This window comes from Hyla sarda, unplaced genomic scaffold (assembly GCF_029499605.1).
Source record: "Hyla sarda isolate aHylSar1 unplaced genomic scaffold, aHylSar1.hap1 scaffold_2081, whole genome shotgun sequence".
Classification (NCBI taxonomy): Eukaryota; Metazoa; Chordata; class Amphibia; order Anura; family Hylidae; genus Hyla; species Hyla sarda.
The window spans coordinates 27,604-50,000 of NW_026608746.1; the positions used below are offsets into that span (position 1 = coordinate 27,604).

The 22,397-nt window shown below is 46.0% G+C and overlaps 1 protein-coding gene across 3 annotated transcripts in view; it reads right to left on the bottom strand.

Moving 5' to 3' along the window:
- Positions 1-118: 118 nt before the first annotated feature.
- Positions 119-22,397, bottom strand: part of LOC130318870 (coagulation factor XIII B chain-like) — a 22,799-nt gene continuing 520 nt past the window's right edge. The window contains exons 2-10 of one of the 3 annotated variants that reach the window (XM_056552910.1): positions 21,609-21,782; positions 19,339-19,512; positions 17,946-18,155; positions 13,887-14,096; positions 4,474-4,612; positions 4,305-4,338; positions 3,746-3,849; positions 2,221-2,258; positions 119-313 (exon numbers count right to left, since the gene is read on the bottom strand). In XM_056552910.1, the coding sequence (XP_056408885.1) occupies positions 306-313; positions 2,221-2,258; positions 3,746-3,849; positions 4,305-4,338; positions 4,474-4,612; positions 13,887-14,096; positions 17,946-18,155; positions 19,339-19,512; positions 21,609-21,782 (1,091 nt within the window). In that variant the 3' untranslated portion in view covers positions 119-305. Of the gene's footprint in view, positions 314-2,220; positions 2,259-3,745; positions 3,850-4,304; positions 4,339-4,438; positions 4,613-13,886; positions 14,097-17,945; positions 18,156-19,338; positions 19,513-21,608; positions 21,783-22,397 lie in introns of all 3 variants that reach the window. The other 2 variants (XM_056552909.1, XM_056552911.1) reach the window with 2 other exon arrangements.

A 22,397-nucleotide genomic window follows, 5' to 3' on the forward strand; every position in this document is an offset into this window, starting at 1 on the left:
TCTCCGGTGCTTACACATCATATCCCCTATCCAAAGGATAGGGGGTAAAATGCCTGATCGCGGGAGTCCCGCAGCTGCAGGACTCCCGCGATCAGGCATCTTATCCCCTATCCTTTGTCCCATTTAAGGATCCAGAGAATGAACCAGCAGAGGTCCTTTTGAGGTCAGTATCTGAGGTACTCTCATAGTTTGGTGGTCCCCCGCGTCCTCGTCTGTGACTAACGATACCGTACAATAGAACACGTGGTCCTTGTCCTGGAGATTATGAAGGTCCGGCCTCCTCAATGTCATCATAGACTTCATCTTCACTTCTCTGAGGACACAGAAGAAACAGCGTCAGATCTTACCCCATAACACAGTGGGCTCAAACTGTGGCCCTCCAGATGTTGCAAAACTTCAACTCCCAACTGCCCAGACTGCCCGGGGCACTTTTAGGAGTCAACCTGTGCACGTCCCAGGACTATCCCCACATGGTCCTCCAGATGTTACATTTATCCATATCCTCCTGGAGCGGAAGACATGATGTAACAGCAGAATAGTGAGTGCAGCTTTGGAGGATAAGACATGATGTAACAGCAGAATAGTGAGTGCAGCTCTGGAGAATAAGACAGGATGTAACAGCAGAATAGTGAGTGCAGCTCTGGAGGATAATACATGATGTAACAGCAGAATAGTGAGTGCAGCTCTGGAGGATAAGACATGATGTAACAGCAGAATAGTGAGGGCAGCTCTGGAGGATAAGACATGATGTAACAGCAGAATAGTGAGTGCAGCTCTGGAGGATAAGACATGATGTAACAGCAGAATAGTGAGTGCAGCTCTGGAGAATAAGATATGATGTAACAGCAGAATAGTGAGGGCAGCTCTGGAGAATAAGACATGATGTAACAGCAGAATAGTGAGTGCAGCTCTGGAGGATAAGACATGATGTAACAGCAGAATAGTGAGGGCAGCTCTGGAGAATAAGACATGATGTAACAGCAGAATAGTGAGTGCAGCTCTGGAGGATAAGACATGATGTAACAGCAGAATAGTGAGTGCACCTCTGGAGAATAAGATATGATGTAACAGCAGAATAGTGAGGGCAGCTCTGGAGAATAAGACATGATGTAACAGCAGAATAGTGAGTGCAGCTCTGGAGGATAAGACATGATGTAACAGCAGAATAGTGAGTGCAGCTCTGGAGAATAAGATATGATGTAACAGCAGAATAGTGAGTGCAGCTCTGGAGGATAAGACATGATGTAACAGCAGAATAGTGAGTGCAGCTCTGGAGAATAAGATATGATGTAACAGCAGAATAGTGAGTGCAGCTCTGGAGAATAAGACATGATGTAACAGCAGAATAGTGAGTGCAGCTCTGGAGAATAAGATATGATGTAACAGCAGAATAGTGAGTGCAGCTCTGGAGAATAAGATATGATGTAACAGCAGAATAGTGAGTGCAGCTCTGGAGGATAAGACATGATGTAACAGCAGAATAGTGAGTGCAGCTCTGGAGAATAAGATATGATGTAACAGCAGAATAGTGAGGGCAGCTCTGGAGAATAAGATATGATGTAACAGCAGAATAGTGAGTGCAGCTCTGGAGAATAAGATATGATGTAACAGCAGAATAGTGAGTGCAGCTCTGGAGGATAAGACATGATGTAACAGCAGAATAGTGAGTGCAGCTCTGGAGAATAAGATATGATGTAACAGCAGAATAGTGAGTGCAGCTCTGGAGGATAAGACCTGATGTAACAGCAGAATTTTTTTTTAATCAACTGGTCCCAGAAGTTTAAACAGATTTGTAAGTTACTTCTATATAACAATCTTAATCCTTCCAGTACTTATCAGCTGCTGTATTCTCTAGAGGAAGTTCTTTTCATTTTGAATTTCCTTTCTGTCTGACCACAGTGCTCTCTGCTGACACCTCTGTCCATATCAGGAACTGTCCAGAGTAGAAGCAAATCCCCATAGCAAACCTCTCATGGTCTGGACAGTTCCTAAAATGAACAGAGGTGTCAGCAGAGAGCACTGTGGTCAGACAGAAAGGAAATTCAAAAAGAAAAGAACTTCCTGTGGAGCAAATAGAATATGATAAGTACTGGAAGGATTTGGATTTTTAAATAGAAGTAATTTATAAATCTGTTTAACTTTCTGGCACCAATTGATTCAAAAAAAAGTTTTCCAGTGGAGTTCCCCTTTAAGGACAAAAGGCGGCCAGGGCTCCTTTACCTTCCGGAAGAAAATGACCGTCCATGTTCTCCTTGTATCTGAAATACAGGGAAATAAATAAATTACATTTATCCATATCCTCCTGGAGCAGCAGCAGAATAGTGAGTGCAGCTCTGGAGGTGACTGGAGGAGAAGACATGATGTAACAGCAGAATAGTGACTGCAGCTCTGGAGGATATTACATGATGTAACAGCAGAATAGTGAGTGCAGCGCTGGAGGATAAGACATGATGTAACAGCAGAATAGTGAGTGCAGCTCAGGAGGATAAGACATGATGTAACAGCAGAATAGTGAGTGCAGCTCTGGAGGATAAGACATGATGTAACAGCAGAATAGTGAGTGCAGCTCAGGAGGATAAGACATGATGTAACAGCAGAATAGTGAGTGGAGCTCCGGAGGACAAGACATGATGTAACAGCAGAATAGTGAGTGGAGCTCTGGAGGATAAGACATGATGTAACAGCAGAATAGTGAGTGCAGCTCAGGAGGATAAGACATGATGTAACAGCAGAATAGTGAGTGGAGCTCCGGAGGATAAGACATGATGTAACAGCAGAATAGTGACTGCAACTCTGGAGGATAAGACGTGATGCAACAGCAGAAGAGTGAGTGCTGCTCTGGGGGACAAGACATGATGTAACAGCAGAAGAATGAGTGCAGCTCTGGAGGATAAGACATGATGTAACAGCAGAATAGTGACTGCAACTCTGGAGGATAAGACGTGATGCAACAGCAGAAGAGTGAGTGCTGCTCTGGGGGACAAGACATGATGTAACAGCAGAAGAATGAGTGCAGCTCTGGAGGATAAGACATGATGTAACAGCAGAAGAGTGAGTGCAGCTCTGGGGGATAAGACATAATGTAACAGCAGAAGAATGAGTGCAGCTCTGGAGGATAAGACATGATGTAACAGCAGAAGAGTGAGTGCAGCTCTGGAGGATAAGACATGATGTAACAGCAGAATAGTGAGTGCAGCTCTGGAGGATAATACATGATGTAACAGCAGAAGAATGAGTGCAGCTCTGGAGGATAAGACATGATGTAACAGCAGAAGAGTGAGTGCAGCTCTGGAGGATAAGACATGATGTAACAGCAGAATAGTGAGTGCAGCTCTGGAGGATAATACACGATGTAACAGCAGAATAGTGAGTGCAGCTCTGGAGGATAAGACATGATGTAACAGCAGAATAGTGAGTGCAGCTCTGGAGGATAAGACATGATGTAACAGCAGAATAGTGAGTGCAGCTCTGGAGGATAAGACATGATGTAACAGCAGAAGAGTGAGTGCAGCTCTGGAGGAGAAGACATGATGAAACAGCAGAATAGTGAGTGCAGCTCTGGGGGATAAGACATGATGTAACAGCAGAATAGTGAGTGCAGCTCTGGGGGAGAAGACATGATGTAACAGCAGAATAGTGAGTGCAGCTCTGGAGGATAAGACATGATAGATGCAGATTTGGATGTAACTGGAGTATACGATGGGGGATGCAGCAGGGATATTGGGAGTGGTAGTTCTCCTCATACCTCCTTTCATCAGCGTACACTGTATTTTCAGAAGAATTGTAAGTGCCAGCAGCTTTATTGTGAATATTGGGACAAAGATGCAAAGTGCGGAGCCGAGATCCAAGCTGGAAGAAGAGAAGCTCCATATGAGCAGTATATAGATATATTGGGGGTATATATATATATATATAGTGTATACAATCACAAGGCGGGGGTTGGGGCTATGTTGGGGGGTTACACATTGCACCATTAAAGGGCCGGTCCAGTCTTATATACAAGAATTTGTGTTCCCAATCTTTAGGGTTTATAAAATCTCTGCTTGCTGTCAATGAACGGGAACATGACCTGTCCTGACATGATCCTGCTCACACAGCTGAGGATTTGTCACAATGTATCAGTCTAGACTATCCCATGAAGTATATATTAGAGTTACGGGGTCTTGTAGTTCAGGGGCCCCGCTCACTGCAATTACTTCTCTTAAAGGGGCCAATACCTTTTTTTTTTTTTACATTCTAGACTTGGGGCTTTTTGTCCGTTATTTTGTCTTTCACACTTTTTATTGTATTTTGACCGTTCTTACCTGATGCTGAAATGTTCTGGGCCCCGGGTGGAATCTGTAGAAAGATCAGTCGTATGAGGTCAGATAAGGGCGGAGTCTCCTGACACACAGCACCAGACCCTCTGCTCCGTCACATCCCATACAGTAACACTCACTGATACACTGTGGAATATAGTCCCACTGCTCGGACCTCACGCAGGTGATGGTCTCCTGTGCCGGGTGATGTCCGGGTGCACACTGCACGGTGAGAGACTGTCCGACAGCGTACGAGGATTCATCTCCAGGGATCAGATACACTGTATCACTGATCTGTGGCTTCTTACATTGTCCTGTGTGTAGAGATAATAACAAAGATATGATCCCAGGACCTGCCCATCCAGCCCCTGTATACATTATTTATCTGGGCTCTGTATACATCATTTATCTGGGCTCTGTATACATCATTTATCTGGGCTCTGTATACATTATTTATCTGGGCTCTGTATACATCATTTATCTGGGCTCTGTATACATCATTTATCTGGGCTCTGTATACATCATTTATCTGGGCTCTGTATACATCATTTATCTGGGCTCTGTATACATTATTTATCTGAGCTCTGTATACATTATTTATCTGGGCTCTGTATACATCATTTATCTGGGCTCTGTATACACTATTTATCTGGACTCTGTATACACTATTTATCTGGGCTCTGTATACATCATTTATCTGGGCTCTGTATACATCATTTATCTGGGCTCTGTATACACTATTTATCTGAGCTCTGTATACATCATTTATCTGGGCTCTGTATACATTATTTATCTGGGCTCTGTATACACTATTTATCTGGGCTCTGTATACATAATTTATCTGGGCACTGTATACATCATTTATCTGGGCACTGTATACATTATTTATCTGGGCTCTGTATACACTATTTATTTGGGCTCTGTATACATCATTTATCTGGGCTCTGTATACATCATTTATCTGGGCTCTGTATACATCATTTATCTGAGCTCTGTATACATTATTTATCTGGGCTCTGTATACATCATTTATCTGGGCTCTGTATACACTATTTATCTGGACTCTGTATACATTATTTATCTGGGCTCTGTATGCATCATTTATCTGGGCTCTGTATGCATCATTTATCTGGGCTCTGTATACACTATTTATCTGAGCTCTGTATACATCATTTATCTGGGCTCTGTATACATTATTTTTCTGGGCTCTGTATACACTATTTATCTGGGCTCTGTATACATCATTTATCTGGGCACTGTATACATCATTTATCTGGGCTCTGTATACATTATTTATCTGGGCTCTGTATACACTATTTATTTGGGCTCTGTATACATCATTTATCTGGGCTCTGTATACATCATTTATCTGAGCTCTGTATACATTATTTATCTGGGCTCTGTATACATCATTTATCTGGGCTCTGTATACATCATTTATCTGGGCTCTGTATACATCATTTATCTGGGCTCTGTATACATTATTTATCTGGGCTCTGTATACATCATTTATCTGGGCTCTGTATACATCATTTATCTGGGCTCTGTATACATTATTTATCTGGGCTCTGTATACATTATTTATCTGGACTCTGTTTACATCATTTATCTGGGCTCGGTATACATCATTTATCTGGGCTCTGTATACATCATTTATCTGGGCTCTGTATACATCATTTATCTGGGCTCTGTATACATCATTTATCTGGGCTCTGTATACATCATTTATCTGGGCTCTGTATACATCATTTATCTGGGCTCTGTATACATTATTTATCTGGGCTCTGTATACACTATTTATCTGGGCTCTGTATACATCATTTATCTGGGCACTGTATACATTATTTATGTGAGCTCTGTATACATCATTTATCTGGGCTCTGTATACATCATTTATCTGGGCTCTGTATACATCATTTATCTGGGCTCTGTATACACTATTTATCTGGACTCTGTATACATTATTTATCTGGGCTCTGTATACATCATTTATCTGGGCTCTGTATACATCATTTATCTGGGCTCTGTATACACTATTTTTCTGAGCTCTGTATACATCATTTATCTGGGCTCTGTATACATTATTTATCTGGGCTCTGTATACACTATTTATCTGGGCTCTGTATACATCATTTATCTGGGCACTGTATACATCATTTATCTGGGCTCTGTATACATTATTTATCTGGGCTCTGTATACACTATTTATTTGGGCTCTGTATACATCATTTATCTGGGCTTTGTATACATCATTTATCTGGGCTCTGTATACATCATTTATCTGGGCTCTGTATACATCATTTATCTGGGCTCTGTATACACTATTTATCTGGATTCTGTATACATTATTTATCTGGGCTCTGTATACATCATTTATCTGGGCTCTGTATACATCATTTATCTGGGCTCTGTATACACTATTTATCTGAGCTCTGTATACATCATTTATCTGGGCTCTGTATACATTATTTATCTGGGCTCTGTATACACTATTTATCTGGGCTCTGTATACATCATTTATCTGGGCACTGTATACATCATTTATCTGGGCTCTGTATACATTATTTATCTGGGCTCTGTATACACTATTTATCTGGGCTCTGTATACATCATTTATCTGGGCACTGTATACATTATTTATGTGAGCTCTGTATACATCATTTATCTGGGCTCTGTATACATCATTTATCTGGGCTCTGTATACATCATTTATCTGGGCTCTGTATACACTATTTATCTGGACTCTGTATACATTATTTATCTGGGCTCTGTATACATCATTTATCTGGGCTCTGTATACATCATTTATCTGGGCTCTGTATACACTATTTTTCTGAGCTCTGTATACATCATTTATCTGGGCTCTGTATACATTATTTATCTGGGCTCTGTATACACTATTTATCTGGGCTCTGTATACATCATTTATCTGGGCACTGTATACATCATTTATCTGGGCTCTGTATACATTATTTATCTGGGCTCTGTATACACTATTTATTTGGGCTCTGTATACATCATTTATCTGGGCTTTGTATACATCATTTATCTGGGCTCTGTATACATCATTTATCTGGGCTCTGTATACATCATTTATCTGGGCTCTGTATACACTATTTATCTGGACTCTGTATACATTATTTATCTGGGCTCTGTATACATCATTTATCTGGGCTCTGTATACATCATTTATCTGGGCTCTGTATACACTATTTATCTGAGCTCTGTATACATCATTTATCTGGGCTCTGTATACATTATTTATCTGGGCTCTGTATACACTATTTATCTGGGCTCTGTATACATCATTTATCTGGGCACTGTATACATCATTTATCTGGGCTCTGTATACATTATTTATCTGGGCTCTGTATACACTATTTATTTGGGCTCTGTATACATCATTTAGCTGGGCTCTGTATACATCTGTTACGCCTAGCGCTCCGGGTCCCCGCTCCTCCCCGGAGCGCTCACGGCGTCTCTCTCCCCGCAGCGCCCCGGTCGGTCCCGCTGACCGGGAGCGCTGCACTGTCATGGCCGTCGGGGATGCGATTCGCACAGCGGGACGCGCCCGCTTGCGAATCGCATCCCAGGTCACTTACCCGTCCCGGTCCCCTGCTGTCATGTGCTGGCGCGCGCGGCTCCGCTCTCTAGGGCGCGCGCGCGCCAGCTCTCTGAGACTTAAAGGGCCAGTGCACCAATGATTGGTGCCTGGCCCAATTAGCTTAATTGGCTTCCACCTGCTCCCAGACTATATCTGCTCACTGCCCCTGCACTCCCCTGCCGGATCTTGTTGCCTTGTGCCAGTGAAAGCGTTTAGTGTTGTCCAAAGCCTGTGTACCTGAACTTCTGCTATCCATCTTGACTACGAACCTTGCCGCCTGCCCCGACCTTCTGCTACGTCTGACCTTGCCTCTGCCTAGTCCTTCTGTCCCACGCCTTCTCAGCAGTCAGAGAGGTTGAGCCGTTGCTAGTGGATACGACCTGGTTGCTACTGCCGCAGCAAGACCATCCCGCTTTGCGGCGGGCTCTGGTGAACACCAGTAGCCTCTTAGAACCGATCCACTAGCACGGTCCACGCCAATCCCTCGCTGACACAGCGGATCCACAACCCGTAAGCCGAATCGTGACAGTAGATCCGGCCATGGATCCCGCTAAGGTGCCGCTGCCAAGTCTCGCTGACCTTCCCACGGTGGTCGCTCAGAAATCGCAGCAAATTGCCCAACAAGGACAGCAGCTGTCGCAGTTGACCGCCACGTTACAGCAACTTCTGCCTCTGCTACAGCAGCAACCATCTCCTCCGCCAGCTCCTGCACCTCCTCCGCAGCGAGTGGCCGCTCCTAGCCTCCGCTTGTCCCTGCCGGACAAATTTGATGGGGACTCTAAACTCTGCCGTGGATTTTTGTCTCAGTGTTCCCTGCATATGGAGATGTTGTCGGACTTGTTTCCTACAGAACGGTCTAAGGTGGCGTTCGTAGTAAGCCTTCTTTCAGGAAAGGCCTTGTCTTGGGCCACACCGCTCTGGGACCGCAATGATCCTGCCACAGCCACAGTCCAGTCCTTCTTCGCTGAAGTCCGGAGTGTCTTCGAGGAGCCAGCCCGAGCTTCTTCTGCCGAGACTGCCCTGCTGAACCTGGTCCAGGGTAATTCTTCAGTGGGCGAGTACGCCATCCAATTTCGTACTCTTGCTTCCGAGTTATCATGGAATAACGAGGCTCTCTGCGCGACCTTTAAAAAAGGCCTATCCAGTAGCATCAAGGATGTGCTGGCCGCACGAGAGATTCCTGCCAACCTGCAAGAACTCATCCATTTGGCTACCCGCATTGACATGCGTTTTTCTGAGAGACATCAAGAGCACCGCCAGGAAAAAGACTTAGATCTCTGGGCACCTCTCCCACAGCATCCTTTGCAATCTACGCCTGGGCCTCCCGCCGAGGAGGCCATGCAAGTGGATCGGTCTCGCCTGACCCAGGAAGAGAGGAATCGCCGTAGGGAAGAAAATCTCTGTCTTTACTGTGCCAGTACCGAGCATTTCTTGGTGGATTGCCCTATCCGTCCTCCACGTCTGGGAAACGCACGCACGCACCCAGCTCACGTGGGTGTGGCGTCTCTTGGTTCTAAGTCTGCTTCTCCACGTCTCACGGTGCCCGTGCGGATTTCTCCTTCAGCCAACTCCTCCCTCTCAGCCGTGGCCTGCTTGGACTCTGGTGCCTCTGGGAATTTTATTTTGGAGTCGTTTGTGAATAAATTCAGCATCCCGGTGACCCGTCTCGTCAAGCCGCTCTACATTTCCGCGGTCAACGGAGTCAGATTGGATTGCACCGTGCGTTACCGCACAGAACCCCTCCTGATGTCTATTGGACCCCACCACGAAAGGATTGAGTTTTTCGTCCTTCCCAACTGTACCTCTGAGGTCCTCCTCGGTCTGCCATGGCTCCGGCTTCATTCTCCCACCCTTGATTGGACCACCGGGGAGATCAAGAACTGGGACTCTGCCTGCCATAGGAAGTGCCTCTCCCCCCCTCCCAGTCCCGTCAGGCAAGCCTCAGTGCCTCCTCATGGCCCCCGTCCTGGTGTCACACTGCCCCGTGCCAGGCTTCGCCCTCTGCCCTCCCTCCCCATTCCCACTCCTGCTGTGCTGCCTGCCGTTGAGGAAACCCTCCATTCTTTCCCGGTGTCCTCATCCCAGGGGAGGCAGTTACCGGACAAAGAAAAGGGGAGACCTAAGGGGGGGGGTACTGTTACGCCTAGCGCTCCGGGTCCCCGCTCCTCCCCGGAGCGCTCACGGCGTCTCTCTCCCCGCAGCGCCCCGGTCGGTCCCGCTGACCGGGAGCGCTGCACTGTCATGGCCGTCGGGGATGCGATTCGCACAGCGGGACGCGCCCGCTCGCGAATCGCATCCTAGGTCACTTACCCGTCCCGGTCCCCTGCTGTCATGTGCTGGCGCGCGCGGCTCCGCTCTCTAGGGCGAGCGCGCGCCAGCTCTCTGAGACTTAAAGGGCCAGTGCACCAATGATTGGTGCCTGGCCCAATTAGCTTAATTAGCTTCCACCTGTTCCCTGGCTATATCTGATCACTGCCCCTGCACTCCCTGGCCGGATCTTGTTGCCTTGTGCCAGTGAAAGCGTTTAGTGTGTCCAAAGCCTGTGTTACCTGAACTTCTGCTATCCATCTTGACTACGAACCTTGCCGCCTGCCCCCGACCTTCTGCTACGTCTGACCTTGCCTCTGCCTAGTCCTTCTGTCCCACGCCTTCTCAGCAGTCAGCGAGGTTGAGCTGTTGCTAGTGGATACGACCTGGTTGCTACTGCCGCAGCAAGACCATCCCGCTTTGCGGCGGGCTCTGGTGAACACCAGTAGCCTCTTAGAACCGATCCACTAGCACGGTCCACGCCAATCCCTCGCTGACACAGAGGATCCACTACCTGGAAGCCGAATCGTGACAACATCATTTATCTGAGCTCTGTATACATTATTTATCTGGGCTCTGTATACACTATTTATTTGGGCTCTGTATACATCATTTATCTGGGCTCTGTATACATCATTTATCTGGGCTCTGTATACATCATTTATCTGGGCTCTGTATACATTATTTATCTGGGCACTGTATACATTTTTTATCTGGGCACTGTATATATTATTTATCTGGATGCCATATACACTATTTATCTGGACACTGGGCACATTATTTATCTGGATGCCGTATACACAGTTTATCTGGGAATTGTATACACTATTTATCTGGGCACTGTATATATTATTTATCTGGGCACTGTATATATTATTTATCTGGGCACTGTATATATTATTTATTTGGATGCCATATACACTATTTCTCTGGACGCAGTTTACACATTATTTATCTGGATACCGTATACACAGTTTATCTGGGCACTGTATATATTATTTATCTGGGCACTGTATACATTATTTATCTGGGCACTGTATAATTTTGTTATCTAGGCACTGTATATATTTATCTGGATGCTATATACACTATTTATCTGGACACTGTACACATTATTTATCTGAATGTTGTATACATTATGTATCTGGGCACTGTATACATTATTTATCTGGGCACTGTATACATTATTTATCTGGGCACTGTATACATTATTTATCTGGGCTTTGTATACATTATTTATCTGGGCACTGTATACATTATTTATCTGGGCACTATATACATTTATCTGGATGCCATATACACAGTTTATCTGGACACTGTACACATTATTTATCTGAATGTTGTATACATTATCTATCTGGGCACTGTATAAATTTATCTGGGCACTGTATATATTATTTATCTGGATGCCATATACACTGTTTATCTGTACACATTATTTATCTGACTGTTACATTATATCTGAATATATTATTTATTAGGATGCAGTATACACTATTAATCGGGGCACTATATACATTATCTCGATTCTTTAGACATTATTTATCAGGGCACTGTATACATTATGTATCTGAATGTTGTTGTATACATTATCTATCTGGGCACTGTACACATTATTTATCTGGGCACTGTATACATTATTTATCTGGGCACTGTATACATTATTTATCCGGATGCCATATACCCTGTTTATCTGGACACTACACATTATTTATCTGGATGTTTATACATTATCTATCTGGGCACTGTACACATTATTTATCTGAATGCTATAGACACTTTTATCTGGGCACTGTATACATTATTTATCTGGGCACTGTATATATTATTTATCCGGATGCCATATACCCTGTTTATCTGGACACTACACATTATTTATCTGAATGTTGAATACATTATCTATCTGGGCACTGTATACATTATTTATCTGGGCTCTGTATACATTATTTATCTGGGCTTTGTATACATTATTTATCTGGGCACTATATACATTTATCTGGATGCCATATACACAGTTTATCTGGACACTGTACACATTATTTATCTGAATGTTGTATACATTATCTATCTGGGCACTGTATACATTATTTATCTGGGCACTGTATAAATTTATCTGGGCACTGTATATATTATTTATCTGAATGCTATAGACACTTTTATCTGGGCACTGTATACGCTATTTATCTGGGCACTGTATACATTATTTATCTGGATGCTGGATACACTATTTATCTGGATGCTGTATAGATTATTTATTTGGCCACTGTATACATTATTTATCTGGATGTTGTATAGACTATATATCTGGATGCTGTATACACTATCTATTTTTTTGGCCCTGTACACATTATTTATCTGGATGCTGTAAACACGATTTATCTGGACACTGTATACATAATATATCTGAATGCTATAGATACTGTTTATCTGGGCACTGTACACATTACTTATCTGGGTCCCACATACACTATTTATCTGGGCACTGAATATATTATTTATTAGGATGCAGTATACACTATTAATCGGGGCACTATATACATTATTTGGATTCTCTAGACATTATCTATCTGGGCACTGTACACATTGTTTATCTGGATGTTGTATACATTATCTATCTGGGCACTGTACACATTATTTATCTGGATGTTGTATACATTATCTATCTGGGCACTGTACACATTATTTATCTGGATGTTGTATACATTATCTATCTGGGCAATGTATACATTATTTATCTGGATGTTTATACATTATCTATCTGGGCACTTTACACATTATTTATCTGGATGTTGTATACATTATCTGGGCACTGTACACATTATTTATCTGGATGTTGTATACATTATATATCTGGGCACTGTACACATTATTTATCTGGATGTTGTATACATTATCTATCTGGGCACTGTACACATTATTTATCTGGATGTTGTAGACATTATCTATCTGGGCAATGTATACATTATTTATCTGGATGTTGTATACATTATCTATCTGGGCAATGTATACATTATTTATCTGGATGTTGTATACATTATCTATCTGGGCAATGTACACATTATTTATCTGGATGTTGTATACATTATCTATCTGGGCACTGTACACATTATTTATCTGGGCACTGTATCATGGGTATCATTTTACTCGTATTGACCCACGCGTCATTTTTACTGTAAATTGTACGGCGTGAAAACGAAACATTCCAAAATTAGTATTTTTTTGGGTTGCGCCATACGTTTTATGGTAAAGTGAGTGATGGCATTACAATGGACAAATGGTCGCGCAAAAAACAACAAGCCTCATACTAGTCTGTGGAGGAAAAAATAAGAGTTATGATTTTTTTGAAGGCGAGGAGGAAAAAACGTAAAAAATAAAATTGTCTGAGTCCTTGAGGGGTTAAGGGGTTAAAATTTAAACTAAAACACATAAAGCCAAACACACAGACGAACAAGCTCCTCAGAAGCAGGGTAGACGTGATCTGAAAGCGGCGGTAGAAAATTATCTGGGAATGGATGTGCGGATCTGCGCAAAATTTATCATGGCCACCGCGACAATTTGATTAATTTGGTGCAACACTGCCAAAAAAACGCATCCAGACAAACAAACTAAAATTAGTCTAGTTGTATCTGTTCACTTTATATAAGATATCTTGAATTTAGAGTAATAATCCTTAATACCATGATTGTTGTCACCGATAACTTGACTGTTGTTACCGATGCATCGTGAGGAAGGGTCCCATTCACTTCCTGAATATGGGTTTGCACAGTAAGTCCTCTCATGGGATGGCCAATACCCGGTCCTACATTGCACTGGTAGAGATTCGCCCACCTCATAGAACTCCTTGTAGGCAGATATCAGTCCCTCGATTTGCGGCTTTCTACATTGAGCTACAAAATAAGAGAAACAGTGATTGGTCAGGAAATCAGCAAAGGTCTGGGCACAAGGTTAATACTCTGATCTGAAAAACAAGGAAAAAGAAATATGGAGGCACTTGACAACGATGACCCGTAAAAAACATGAGGACTCCAGTTGGCCACAATCTATGTATAATGGTAACACGGTGGTGCTTGGAAAATAAATAGTCGTTAAAATAAACCATAATGAAGAAGTCCAGCAAACTCGCCGCGTCCTAGGACCACATCTTGTAGAGACCAACGGAGGGTGCCAGGAGAAAGACTCCCGGCACCCTCTGTCGGTCTCCGTCGGTGTATCTTGACTCAGGAGAGATGAAACGTAGAGAGGCTGGCAGGATAGGCGGTACAGAAGCGTAGTCAGGACAAAGCAAAGGTCAGTAGGTTGGCGGCACAGTAGCGTAGTCAGGACATAGCAAAGATCAGTAGGCTGGTCGCACAACAGGAGCGTTGTCAGGACGTAGCAAAGGTCAGTAGGCTGGCGGCACAAGAGCGTAGTCAGGACGTAGCAAAGGTCAGTAGGCTGGCGGCACAGGAGCGTTGTCAGGACGTAGCAAAGGTCAGTAGGCTGGCGGCACAGGAGTGTTGTAAGGACGTAGCAAAGGTCAGTAGGCTGGCGGCACAGGAGCGTAGTCAGGACGTAGCAAAGGTCAGTAGGCTGGTGGCACAGGAGCGTAGTCAGGACATAGCAAAGGTCAGTAGGCTGGCGGCACAGGAGCGTTGTCAGGACGTAGCAAAGGTCAGTAGGCTGGCGGCACAGGAGCGTAGTCAGGACGTAGCAAAGGTCAGTAGGTTGGCTGCACAGTAGCGTAGTCAGGACGTAGCAAAAGTCAGTAGGCTGGCGGCACAGGGGCGTAGTCAGGACATAGCAAAGTTCAGTAGGTTGGCGGCACAGTAATGTAGTCAGGACGTAGCAAAGATCAGTAGGCTGGTCGCACAGGAGTGTTGTCAGGACGTAGCAAAGGTCAGTAGGCTGGCGGCACAGAAGCGTAGTCAGGACGTAGCAAAGGTCAGTAGGTTGGCGGCACAGGAGCATAGTCAGGACGTAGCAAAGGTCAGTAGGCTGGCGGCACAGAAGCGTAGTCAGGACGTAGCAAAGGTCAGTAGGCTGGCGGCACAGGAGCGTAGTCAAGACGTAGCAAAGGTCAGTAGGCTGGCGGCACAGAAGCGTAGTCAGGACGTAGCAAAGGTCAGTAGGCTGGCGGCACAGGAGCGTAGTCAGGGCGTAGCAAAGGTCAGTAGGCTGGCGGCACAGGAGCGTTGTCAGGACGTAGCAAAGGTCAGTAGGCTGGCGGCACTGGAGCGTAGTCAGGACGTAGCAAAGGTCAGTAGGCTGGCGGCACAGGAGCGTAGTCAGAACGTAGCAAATGTCAGTAGGCTGGCGGCACAGGAGCGTAGTCAGAACGTAGCAAATGTCAGTAGACTGGCGGCACAGGAGCGTAGTCAGGACGTAGCAAAGGTCAGTAGGCTGGCGGCACAGGAGCGTATTCAGGATGTAGCAGAGGTCAGTAGGCTGGCGGCACAGGAGCGTTGTCAGGACATAGCAAAGGTCAGTAGGCTGGCGGCACAGGAGCGTAGTCAGGACGTAGCAAAGGTCAGTAGGCTGGCGGCACAGGAGCGTAGTCAGGACGTAGAAAAGGTCAGTAGGCTGGCGGCACAGGAGCGAAGTCGGACGTAGCAAAGGTCAGTAGGCTGGTGGCACAGGAGCGTAGTCAGGACGTAGCAATGGTCAGTAGGCTGGCTGCACAGGAGCGAAGTCAGGACGTAGCAAAGGTCAGTAGGCTGGCGGCACAGGAGCGTAGTCAGGACGTAGCAAAGGCCAGTAGGCTGGCGGCACAGGAGCGTAGTCAGGACGTAGCAAAGGTCAGTAGGCTGATGGCACAGGAGCGTAGTCAGGACGTAGCAAAGGCCAGTAGGCTGGCGGCACAGGAGCGTAGTCAGGTCACAAGCGGAGTAGTCAGGAACACAGAAAGGCAAACACAATGACTGCTTTCTCTGAGGCACTAGGCACAAAGATCCAACAAGGGGGTGTGGGAGGTGATCACACTTATAGACAAGGCACAGGTGAAAGTAACAATCAAGGGCACACTGGCCCTTTAAAGGGGTATTCCACTGCCCTGCTTCTGGAGTTCCGCTATACACTATTAATCGGGGCACTATATACATTATCTGGATTCTCTAGACATTATCTATCTGGGCACTGTACACATTGTTTATCTGGATGTTGTATACATTATCTATCTGGGCACTGTACACATTATTTATCTGGATGTTTTATACATTATCTATCTGGGCACTGTACACATTATTTATCTGGATGTTGTATACATTATCTATCTGGGCACTGTACACATTATTTATCTGGATGTTGTATACATTATCTATCTGGGCAATGTATACATTATTTATCTGGATGTTGTATACATTATCTATCTGGGCACTGTACACATTATTTATCTGGATGTTTTATACATTATCTATCTGGGCACTGTACACATTATTTATCTGGATGTTGTATACATTATCTATCTGGGCACTGTACACATTATTTATCTGGATGTTGTATACATTATCTATCTGGGCAATGTATACATTATTTATCTGGATGTTGTATACATTATCTATCTGGGCACTGTACACATTATTTATCTGGATGTTGTATACATTATCTATCTGGGCACTGTATACATTATTTATCTGGATGTTGTATACATTATCTATCTGGGCACTGTACACATTATTTATCTGGATGTTGTATACATTATCTATCTGGGCAATGTATACATTATTTATCTGGATGTTGTATACATTATCTATCTGGGCACTGTACACATTATTTATCTGGATGTTTATACATTATCTATCTGGGCAATGTATACATTATTTATCTGGATGTTGTATACATTATCTATCTGGGCAATGTATACATTATTTATCTGGATGTTGTATACATTATCTATCTGGGCACTGTACACATTGTTTATCTGGATGTTGTATACATTATCTATCTGGGCACTGTACACATTATTTATCTGGATGTTGTATACATTATCTATCTGGGCAATGTATACATTATTTATCTGGATGTTGTATACATTATCTATCTGGGCACTGTATACATTATTTATCTGATGTTGTATACATTATCTATCTGGGCACTGTACACATTATTTATATGGATGTTGTATACATTATCTATCTGGGCACTGTATCATGGGGATCATTTTAATCGTATTGACCCAAAGAATAAAGAACACACGTCATTTTTACCGTAAATAGTACGGCGTGAAAATGAAACCTTCCAAAATTAGCATAATTGCGGTTTTCTTTTTAATTTCCCCACACAAATAGTATTTTTTTGGGTTGCACCATACGTTTTATGGTAAAGTGAGTGATGGCATTACAACGGACAACTGGTCGCACAAAAAACAACAAGCCTCATACTAGTCTGTGGATGAAAAAATAAGAGTTATGATTTTTTGAAGGCGAGGAGGAAAAAACAAAAACGTAAAAAATAAAAAATAAAAATTGAGTCCTTGAGGGGTTAAGGGGTTAAAATTTAAACTAAAACACATAAAGCCAAACACACAGACGAACAAGCTCCTCAGAAGCAGGGTAGACGTGATCTGAAAGCGGCGGTAGAAAATTATCTGGGAATGGATGTGCGGATCTGCGCGAAATTTATCATGGCCACCGCGACAATTTGATTAATTTGGTGCAACACTGCCAAAAAAACGCATCCAGACAAACCCAAAAAAATTAGTCTAGTTGTATCTGTTCACTGTATATATGATATCTCTAATTTAGAGTAATAATCCTTAATACCATGATTGTTGTCACCGATAACTTGACCGTTGTTACCGATGCATCGTGAGGAAGGGTCCCATTCACTTCCTGAATGTGGGTTTGCACAGTAAGTCCTCTCATGGGATGGCCAATACCCGGTCCTACATTGCACTGGTAGAGATTCGCCCACCTCATAGAACTCCTTGTAGGCAGATATCAGTCCCCCGATTGGCGGCTTTCTACATTGAGCTACAAAATAAGAGAAACAGTGACTGGTCAGGAAATCAGCAAAGGTCTGGGCACAAGGTTAATACTCTGATCTGAAAAACAAGGAAAAAGAAATATGGAGGCACTTGACAACGATGACCCGTAAAAAACATGGGGACGCCAGTTGGCCACAATCTATGTATAATGGTAACACGGTGGTGCTTGGAAAAGAAATAGTCGTTAAAATAAACCATAATGAAGAAGTCCAGCAAACTCGTCGCGTCCTAGGACCACATCTTGTAGAGACCGACGGTGGGTGCCGGGAGAAAGACGGGAGGCAGTAGGCTGATGGCACAGGAGCGTAGTCAGGACGTAGCAAAGGTCAGTAGGCTGGCGGCACAGGAGCGTAGTCAGGACGTAGCAAAGGTCAGTAGGCTGGCGGCACAGGAGCGTAGTCAGGACGTAGCAAAGGTCAGTAGGCTGGCGGCACAGGAGCATAGTCAGGTCACAAGCGGAGTAGTCAAGAACACAGAAAGGCAAACACAATGACTGCTTTCTCTGAGGCACTAGGCACAAAGATCCAACAAGTGGGTGTAGGAGGGGATCACACTTATAGACAAGGCACAGGTGAAAGCAACAATCAAGGGCGCACTGGCCTTTTAAAGGGGTATTCCGCTGCCCTGCTTCTGGAATTCCGCTCCCCAGCGTCTGGAAGTTTATTGTTCCGAACACTGTGTGCGGGTTTCCGTGTTCAGGGCCGCCCCTCACAGGGGGCGGGCGTGACGACACAGGGGGCGGCCCTGAACACGGAAACCCGCACACAGTGTTCAGAACAATAAACTTCCGGACGCTGGGGAGCGGAGCTCCGGAAGCAGGGCAGCGGAGTGCCCCTTTAAATCTTAAAGCTCCGGCGCGTGCACGCCCTAGAATCCGGGGACACGCGCGCCGGCAATACGAGACTACAGGAGGAACAGCACATAGGGAAGGTGAGTGTCGTCCCGAGATTCGCATGCGGGCACGGCCCTCGATGCAAATCCCGGTCCAGCCAGCAGAAGCGGGCGAAGCAGGGGAGCGCTAGGTGTAACAACATTCATGCAGAAGACATGGGGGGCCCAACACTGGGAATCTCGTGGATTGACGTATGCTCCTAGGATCGGTTAGGACTCTAGATATGGTGGCCAGAACCTATGAGCCTAAGGGTCATTATAGAATGAAAGGTACTTACCTATACACATCGGAGGGTTGTCCCAAACATCATTGGGCTGCCGGCTGGTACATGTAGTCCTCTCATGTAGGGAGCGGTATCCAGCTTCACAGCGCACTATAATGGACTCACCCACATTATAAAAGTCTTTGTCTACAGGGATCATCCCCTCCATCGCCGGACGCCTGCACTGACCTGCAACATGACAAAAGAGGATGAGGGGCCTCCTCCCGCCGCCACTCACCCTCCTCCCGCCGCCACTCACCCTCCTCCAGCCGCCACCCACCCTCCTCCAGCCGCCACCCACCCTCCTCCCGCCGCCACTCACCCTCCTCCCGCCGCCACTCACCCTCCTCCCGCGACCACTCACCCTCCTCCCGCCGCCACTCACCCTCCTCCCGCCGCCACTCACCCTCCTCCCGCGGCCACTCACCCTCCTCCCGCGACCACTCACCCTCCTCCCGCCGCCACTCACCCTCCTCCCGCCGCCACTCACCCTCCTCCCGCGGCCACTCACCCTCCTCCAGCCGCCACTCACCCTCCTCCCGCGGCCACTCACCCTCCTCCCGCCGCCACTCACCCTCCTCCAGCCGCCACTCACCCTCCTCCTGCCGCCACTCACCCTCCTCCAGCCGCCACTCACCCTCCTCCCGCCGCCACTCACCCTCCACCCGCCGCCACTCACCCTCCTCCCGCCGCCACTCACCCTCCTCCCGCGGCCACTCACCCTCCTCCCGCGGCCACTCACCCTCCTCCAGCCGCCACCCACCCTCCTCCCGCCGCCATATATACAGGGCGGGTCTATCTATATACAGGGCGGGTCAATCTATATACAGGGCGGGTACCTCTATATACAGGGCGGGTCGATCTATATACAGGGCGGGTCAATCTATATACAGGGCGGGTACCTCTATATACAGGGCGGGTCGATCTATATACAGGGCGGGTCGATCTATATACAGGGCGGGTACCTCTATATACAGGGCGGGTTGATCTATATACAGGGCGGGTCGATCTATATACAGGGCGGGTATCTCTATATACAGGGCGGGTCAATCTATATACAGGGCGGGTATCTCTATATACAGGGCGGGTCGATCTATATACAGGGCGGGTCGATCTATATACAGGGCGGGTCGATCTTTATACAGGGCGGGTACCTCTATATACAGGGCGGGTCGATCTTTATACAGGGCGGGTCGATCTATATACAGGGCGGGTACCTCTATATACAGGGCGGGTCAATCTATATACAGGGCGGGTCAATCTATATACAGGCGGGTTGATCTATATACAGGGCGGGTCTATCTATATACAGGGCGGGTACATCTATATACAGGGCGGGTCGATCTATATACAGGGCGGGTACCTCTATATACAGGGCGGGTCGATCTATATACAGGGCGGGTCGATCTATATACAGGGCGGGTACCTCTATATACAGGGGCGGGTCGATCTATATACAGGGCGGGTCTATCTATATACAGGGCGGGTACATCTATATACAGGGCGGGTCGATCTATATACAGGGCGGATCGATCTATATACAGGGCGGATCGATCTATATACAGGGCGGGTCGATCTATATACAGGGCGGGTCGATCTATATACAGGGGCGGGTCGATCTATATACAGGGCGGGTACCTCTATATACAGGGCGGGTCGATCTATATACAGGGCGGGTCGATCTATATACAGGGCGGGTACCTCTATATACAGGGCGGGTCGATCTATATACAGGGCGGGTCGATCTATATACAGGGCGGGTCGATCTATATACAGGGCGGGTCGATCTATATACAGGGGCGGGTCGATCTATATACAGGGCGGGTCGATCTATATACAGGGGCGGGTCGATCTATATACAGGGGCGGGTCGATCTATATACAGGGGCGGGTCGATCTATATACAGGGCGGGTACCTCTATATACAGGCGGGTACCTCTATATACAGGGCGGGTCGATCTATATACAGGGGCGGGTCGATCTATATACAGGGGCGGGTCGATCTATATACAGGGGCGGGTCGATCTATATACAGGGGCGGGTCGATCTATATACAGGGGCGGGTCGATCTATATACAGGGGCGGGTACCTCTATATACAGGGGCGGGTCGATCTATATACAGGGGCGGGTCGATCTTTATACAGGGGCGGGTCGATCTATATACAGGGGCGGGTCGATCTTTATACAGGGGCGGGTCGATCTATATACAGGGCGGGTCGATCTATATACAGGGGCGGGTCGATCTATATACAGGGCGGGTCGATCTTTATGGGGGTCCATCTCACCTATACACTGCCCAGTCTGGTCCCATCCGTTTCGTGTCTTGGGGTTGAGACATGTGACCCTCTCTGGTGACGGGCGGTATCCGATCCCACATCGCACCGTTACCGATTCCCCCACGTTGTAGGACTCTCTGTCGGCCGGGATCATCCCCTCCCCCGATGGCCTCCGGCACTGACCTGCAGATAATATTATCATCCTGATATTCAGCTCCCGATTACTTTGCATTTCCCTGACCTTTGCCGTCTGGTGCGGACTTTCCTGGGTTGTGTTCTGTAATGATTTGTTCTAGAGCAGTGGTCTCAAACTGTGGCCCTCCAGATGTTGCAAAACTTCAACTCCCAGCATACCCGGACAGCCAACGGGTGTCCTGGCATGCTGGGAGTTGATGTTTTGCAACATCTGGAGGGCCACAGTTTGAGACCACTGTTCTATATCTCCTGTTTTGTGACTGGCTGTTCAGCTCTACTATAAGTCCTGGGGGTATCTGAATACTGAGAGCTGCAAGGAAAGGAGACTGCAATAGGTGAACCCAGTTCTGCCACCTAGTGACCGGCTGGTGTCATTACAACATCTTTCCTACAAGGTATCAGTCTGGAGTCCAGGATGTTTAGCTCACAGAGCATTGTCTAGACTGGATACAATTGTATCAGCTGAGAGCAGGACGAGTTATGTACAATGTATCAGTCTGGGGTCCGGGATGTTTAGCTCACAGAGCATTGTCTAGACTGGATACAATTGTATCACTTCTCAGGTGAGAGCAGGACTAGCTATGTACAATGTATCAGTCTGGA